This window comes from Pteropus alecto, unplaced genomic scaffold (genome assembly GCF_000325575.1).
Source record: "Pteropus alecto unplaced genomic scaffold, ASM32557v1 scaffold511, whole genome shotgun sequence".
NCBI classification, from domain to species: domain Eukaryota; kingdom Metazoa; phylum Chordata; class Mammalia; order Chiroptera; family Pteropodidae; genus Pteropus; species Pteropus alecto.
This window is the reverse complement of record NW_006431911.1, coordinates 2136366-2143468: the sequence shown is the minus strand read 5'-3', so window position 1 is coordinate 2143468 and position 7103 is coordinate 2136366. Positions and strand designations below refer to the sequence as shown.

Below are 7103 nucleotides of genomic sequence, written 5' to 3'. Positions count from 1 at the left end.
CTTGTACATGGGAGGGGCAATCAATATGAAACAAATAAGTGTTCGAGGCCAGAGATCATTTTTGCTGGTGACTTTTAAAGGAACTCAGTGGTTTGCAGACTTGAGCATGCATCACAATCCCGGAAGATTAAACCTCCAGGTGAAACTCAGAGTGCCAGGCCCCAGTGCAGGTATCGATTATTCAGGTCTGGGGAGCCTGAGAATGTATATTTCTAACAAGCTCCCAGGGGCTGCTGCCCGTCAGGGACCCTACTTTGCAAAATGCTGAAGCCCATTTATGTACTTGAATTTCCAGTGCTCGGCATACACACCGCTGTGATCACCGTGTCGTCTCAAGTGGATAACAGTTTCTCTTTTCCTTTAAAATAATAATCCAATGTCAGTTATCATTGGAATTTCCACTTCTGGCAGGAAATTCAGCCCTTAATGCCCGCTCACACCTCACAGGGGCCTATGAGGTTTTGCTGTGAATATCTGGGTGCCGAAATTGGCTCTGAATGTTCCATGAGAAAACAAAATAGCGCTCGCTCTCTCGCTCGCTCTCTCGCTCGCTCTCTCTCTCGCTCTCTCTCTCGCTCTGCATATTTTAAACAAACACAGATGCTGATACGTTAGTGCTGGCAAGGGATCCTTGTTTGCAGGGCCTTTCATCTCCTTAGGCTTGGGCCAGGGCAGGCATAGCTTAAGCCAGCACATATTTTTGATGCATTCTGTAGCCATGTGCTTTCTCTGCTCACGGCCGAGAGCCACATTATCCCATTGACCTTCATCATCTGTAGGATTTCTCAGGGCCCGGGGTTCAAAGTAATTGTGAAATCAGACCAGGAACCAGAGGAGTCTTCGTCCCCAGAATACCAGAGTCTAAGAAGCCTCCAGTGGCAAAGAGTTAATTTTGGTGGGATTTTCCCTTCAGGGGGTCTGCAAAGGACGAGCGAGCAGGGGAGACAGTTTACCCCAAGTCCTGCTATGTGGCCATCTCATAAGAGCCCAGGTGCTCTGATCTGAATTACATTCACGCTCATAGATCGGCCGTTTATCAGTCACCGGATTCACTTGAACTGCTACCCAAAGGGGCTGGAAGTGCAAACTCTTGATTTAAATCAAATAGGACATTTCACGCCACTAATGAACCCTGCTGAATTCAATGTGCCCTCTTTCCGGGTGGATGTGCAGCTTTCTTCTTCTACGATAATTGTCGCAGGCCAGGGCACAATTTATGCCTGAACCCGAGGCAGCTCCTGAATTCATATTTCCCCGGAACTGTAACCAGCTTGACTTTCAGACATTATAGTTGTAGAGCTTGAAGGGGAGGTTGTCAGGACTGCTTTACGCAAATGCCTGATCTTTTGACGCTTTCTCCAGGGTGAAGATGAGGAAATAAAAACCAGGTTTTATAGATATGGGAGGGGGGCGTGCGTATGTGCGCATGCGCGCGTGTGCCTGTTGTAGACCTCACAGCGCTTTGCAAACACTAACGGGTCATCTTTTTTTCCAAGCAACATTGGTTTAATCATCTTACTGAGCATCAATTTGAGAACTGGAGAAGGCTCAAAAAAGCGTTCAAGAAAATAAAGCCAAGGAGCTTGTCATCTACTAATGGTGGACATAATCCAGTTTAAGTGGTGTTACCCAGGTGTTCTAGAGGGAATGTCCTGAGCCAGGCTTTTAAGTAGAAAATAAATGTCAGAGAGAACAAAAGCACATTGAAAGTTGAGGGATTGTCTGCTAGTTGGCAGTCGCCGGCAGCGGGAGCCCTTGCTACCGTGTACAGACACACCTGTAGGTGGCCCACCTTTGTGGACTGCATGCTCACACCTGCTCCTATGCCGCTTACGATCACACTGAGTGGCATGTTATAGGCATAAGCTGCTCGCCTGATAACTATTCCTTTTTGATTTTAAAGGGACTTGAAAGCTGTTGTGGATTGAATCGTGCCCTTGCTCCCCCAAGTTCATATGTCGAAGTCTTAATAACCTCCAAAGTGGCCGTATATGGAGATGGGGCCTTTAAGGAGGTGATTAATGTTCAATGAGGTCATAAGAGCGGGGTCCTAATCTGTTAGGACTGCTGTTCATATAAGAAGAGGAAGAGAGACCAGGGATGCTCACACAGAGAAGAGGGCCATGTGAGCACACAGCGCAAAGGTGGATGTCTGCAAGCTGAGGATAGAGGCCTCTGCAGAAACCAGACCTGCCGGCGCCTTGATCCTGGCCTTCAGGTCTACAGAACTGTGAGAACCTACAGTTCTGTCGTCAAGCCACCCAGTCTATGGTGCTTTGTTATGGCAGCCCGAGCAGACTAAGTCAGGACGCAGAGCCAGTTTGGCAGATCTTGTCTAACAGCATCTTGTTTTATGAGCCGTCTTCAATTTGACTGCATTTAAATCAATTTCGACTATGTATTTCAAGTGCTAGATGAGCATAGTTAAAGCCAAGTAGCTCTAAAGAGCTAAAATGAAAACAACAATTCCTGGCTTCTTCCTTCTTTACCACCACCCCGTTCTCTTCAGGCAGCCCCTCTCGCGAAGGGTTTTATTTCCTTTAATGGATAGACTTTATTTTTTTAGAGCAATTTTACATTTATAAAAAAAAACACCGAGCAGAAAGTACAGAGTTCCCATATGCCCTCTCTCGTCCATTCACAGTTTCCCTCATCGTTAATGTCATCGATGCGCTGTGTTTGTTGCCATTGATGAACCACCATCCGTACGCTATTAACTGAGGTCCGTAGTTTACATCAGGGCTCACGCTAGGTGTTGTACATTCTGTGGGTTTTGACAAATGGATAAAGACACGTATGCACCAGTACAATATCATACAGAGTAATTTCATTGCCCTAAACATCCTCTGTGCTCTGCCTGTTCGTCTGGCAACTGCTGATCTTTTTACTGTCTCTATAGTTTTGCCTTTTCTCGAATTCATATAGTTGGAAACATACAGTGTGTAGCCTTCTCAGATTGGCTTTTTTCACTTAGTCATGTGCATTTAAGTGTTCTCCGTGTCTTTTCCTGGCTTGATGGCGCATTTCTTAGCACTGAGCAATGTTCTAGTGTCTGGATGTTTGTTTATACATTCACCTACTAAAGAAGATCTTGGTTGTTTCCAAGTTTTGACAGTTATGAATGAAGCATACATCTTTTAAGAGTAAGGACACTCTTTTTACATAACTGCTAAACTATAATTACACAAAATTAATAACAACTCGATGTATCACTCAATATCTACTTCATATCAAATTTCAATCCAGAATTTCTTCAAGGTTCACCCATTGCACTTGGTTGTTTTGCCTCGTTAGTCTCTTGTTTAGAACAGTTCCCTGCCTTTTTTGTTTGTTTGTTATTCGTGACATAGATTTTTTTTTTTTTTGGAAGAGTTCAGACCAGCAGTCTCACATTCTGAGTTTGTTTGATTGCTTCCTCCTACGTTGATTTGGTTTAAGTCGTTTTTGGCAACATTTCAAAGTAGATGATGTCATAATGTCAGCTCTTCTGACTTTGTTAGAGATAAACTCCATCACTTAGATGAGGTGATGATGGCTGGAACCCTCCATTAAAAGGGGGCATTTTTCTCTTTGTGCTTAATCTGTGCAAGTATACTTTGAGATCATGTGAATTTTCTGTTTGCCAGCAACCATTTACCCAGTGGTTTTCAAATCCATCGATATTATTGACTAAACTAATTATTACATCGGGGGTTGCAAAATGTTGATTTTCTAATTCTATTCCGCTTTTTACATTTCCCCCCTTTTTTTTGGATTATCATGATAGAGTCATGACACCTTCTCTCAGTATTCTGTCGTCTCTATCGTTATTATTCTTTTTGTTTAGCATACTTTTAAAGGCTCCTTTTGCTGTTTTCCAATCTCCTGAAGATTTTCTTGTGCAGGGGAAGAGGTGGCATCCGCTGTCTCCCCCAGTGTGATAGACAGGGAAACTAACACAAGAAATCAATGACTTTTTTAAGGTCCAGTGTGGTTAGGGGCCAAGAAGTTAGAATTCTGGCCTCACAGTTTCCCTAACCAGTGTCCATGTCACCAGATGTAACTGACTTGAATACTGCTTTGAATACTTGAATTCCCTGTTCTTATTCATTTTCTATTAGTAAGAGGCGAGTTTGACTAATATGGCTTTAATTAGATGAATGACAGTGTATTATAATTGTTTTCTGATTTTCTTTTTGGTTTTATCATCATTTTACACAGACGGAGCGTAGAAGCCAGCATTTTTAGCAGCTGCACAGTATTCCAGTGTCAGACTGCCATAGTCGACTTCTCCATTCCCCTTTTCTTGGGTATGATGGGGATATACAGTAAGCAGCATTTGCAAGTCAATTTGGCAATGGAACTTTTTTAAAGAAGTTGTGTAATCCTCTTCTTTCAAGCCTTTCATGTCACCTGGGGGGCATGATTTGTTCCAGCAGGTGGTCATTTAAATATTTAATAAAACCGGAGTGAGACACGGGCTGCTGTGAATGGTTGTTCAAGTGTGTACTGTACAATCCAGGGAACACCGTTTACATTATAGTGTTTGTGAACAGTGCCCCCTTGCGGTTGTGCAGTGTTCAGTCTAAGTGGCCCTATACAAGGGACCCTGATAAGTGCTATTGTTTTTGTAAGTTGAAAGCAATGGAATTTTGGAAGAGGAGGTAATTTACACAAATGGACAGAGATGATTTCAAATAGAACCGATCGTTATATTTAAAATTTCTTATACTTAAAATATCATATATTTGGAATTTCTGTGGTGTGGCAAGTTTTGACCATGGCTTTCATAAGCCCTTTTTTAAATCGATTGTCATCTTAAAATTTAGGAGTGTGTGTTATTCACTGTAGGTTTACTGCTGTAATAAACAAGCGTGCAATCCAAGTGGCCTGACATGATAAAGGTTTGTTTTTCTCCCATGTCACATCCAGTATGGGCTGCAGCAAGCGTGGGCTCTGTACCACACAGTCATTCAAACACCCAGGTATTAGAATCTGGTGGCTCCTAAGTCAATCCCCTGTGACCTTCACTGGCTCCTCTGCCTCTGTTTGGCAGAGGAGGAGAGAGAGAGTGTGAAGACATGTGCCCGTGACTTGCGAGGGACACCTCTCGCCTTCACCCACACCGCAATGGCCAGAGCTCACTCAGTTGGCCACACCCAACTGCAAGGGAAGCTGGGAAATGACTCTTCGTGTGCCCAGGTGGAAAAGGCACTGGTGTCTAGGGACAGGCATGAGTCTGTATTGCAAGGCTGATCTCTTTTCTTTATTTTGTTTCTTCTCCAGGAGACTTCTTGGCATCATCACAAAAAAGGATGTCCTGAGACATATGGCCCAGATGGCAAACCAGGACCCTGAATCCATCATGTTTAATTAGAAACAAGATGGCAATAATTTTGAGAAAAACACAACTGTGTCATTTTAAAAGAAATAAACAAATGATATGTTATTATCCTAATGAACGATTACGTGCTGGGGGCAGCGGAAACAAAAGCTTTGTTTGAGAGGAAAGGAAGAAAGATGAAACCCTTTTTAAAAAAATACATCAACGAGTAGGCATTTTATAGCTTTAACTCCTTACGAGTTTCAAGCTGTGTTTCTTAATGAGTTTACTAACTGCTGTGGGGGCATGTGGGTGGGTGTAAATGCTGTGGTTTGTACAAGGACATGAAACATGAATGCTGAATTAAGAAATGTTTGCCCTTCTGTTCAAGGCCAATATTTGTGACAGTTTGAGTCCAAAAGGCAAAAGAGTATTGGCGTGTCGGTGTCCTTATTTATTGGTTCCTGAAGTTTTGCTGCTATGTTACTGAATCAGATTAAAGACATTTGCACTTACTTTGTTGAAAAAGAAAAAGAAATTAAATTCAAACATAGCGAAAGCTGTTAAGTGTGCCAGTGGGTTCAGTCATGACCATCCCATATCTTGCTCCTGTTCTCAGCCTATTATTTTGCTTATCCATCAGTTTCTGAACCAACATCAGCATCACCTGCTATGATGAGTATGAAGGGATCATTTCTCTATGCCAGACCAGCATCTTGGGACTGCCTGGCAAACAGAGCACTTAGTGCTGCACTGTATTTCCTACCGTACAAAAGGGATTCATCCTTATTCTGAGACTATACACGTCCAATCATTGATTTACGTCCCCATCACATTTGCTTAATTTCTTTATTGCTGTTCCTGTGCATCCTTAAATATTGACCAGTCCAGCACTTTCTACGGGCCATATCCTATAAGCTGCCAGCTTCTATAAGTGTGCTTTAATTTCCAAATAGTGTATACAAGAGTCAAAACAGGCTACCCAATGTTACTACTTATTTTTCCTCTCAGATCTTATTAAATACAGCGGCGGATAGGGTGAGGCATACGAGTTCTCAGTGGGAACTCCTCCAAATGGATTGCAAAAGAAATACGAAATTGATTCCAAATCTGTTCCATTCTCTTCTCTGTAAGATTCAAAACGCCCGGCTTTAATGTATAAGCATGCACGTTCATACCAGCCATCGAAGCACAGAGGGACAGAGTTAAATTTTAGACAGCCAATTTAAGCCTTGGGCAGCTTCGTATTGAACTTAATGATACATTTATTCTTTTAGTCAGGACTTCTGTCTTTTCCGTGGGAAGGAATTAAGCTGTGTTTTCTAGGTCCACTGTGTGATCTGCGTGAGAGTGATCCCACGCGCTCGCTCTTTTTAGTCTTCGTTCTTCCCTCGTCACTGTGTTACCCTCATTCTTCTCCATCTCCTCATTGGACGTTGATGTATCAGGTATGCAATTTGGCTACAAATCATAGAAAACCCAAGAAACAGTGAGGGCCGAATAGGAAACCTGGGGCTGGCTCTCGGGGCTATGTCCATAATATCATCAAGGGGGTCACACTCTTCAGTATTTTTCCACCATCCTTTGTCCCTTGGCTTACTGCCTCATAGTCACAAGATGGTTACTGAACTTGCAGGTGTGATGTCTGCTTTCTAAGCAGGGAGAGGAGGAAAAGGCAAGTAACGGGAGCAATGATAACACCGGGAAAGCAAAGCTCTCCCAGAGAGGCCCAGCTTTGATCCATTAACTGGAATTCTGTCACATGGCGCCCCCAGCTGCATGTGCATCTGGGAAGGACTTC

The 7103-nt window shown here is 43.1% G+C and overlaps 1 protein-coding gene across 1 annotated transcript in view; it reads left to right on the top strand.

Annotated features, from left to right (window-relative positions):
* CLCN4 (chloride voltage-gated channel 4) overlaps nt 1–5861 on the top strand; it is a 37899-nt gene extending 32038 nt beyond the window's left edge. Inside the window, exon 12 of the mRNA XM_025041064.1 lies at nt 5266–5861. Coding sequence (XP_024896832.1) covers nt 5266–5356 — 91 coding nt within the window. The 3' untranslated portion in view covers nt 5357–5861. The remainder of the gene's footprint in view (nt 1–5265) is intronic.
* The last annotated feature ends 1242 nt before the right edge of the window (nt 5862–7103 follow it).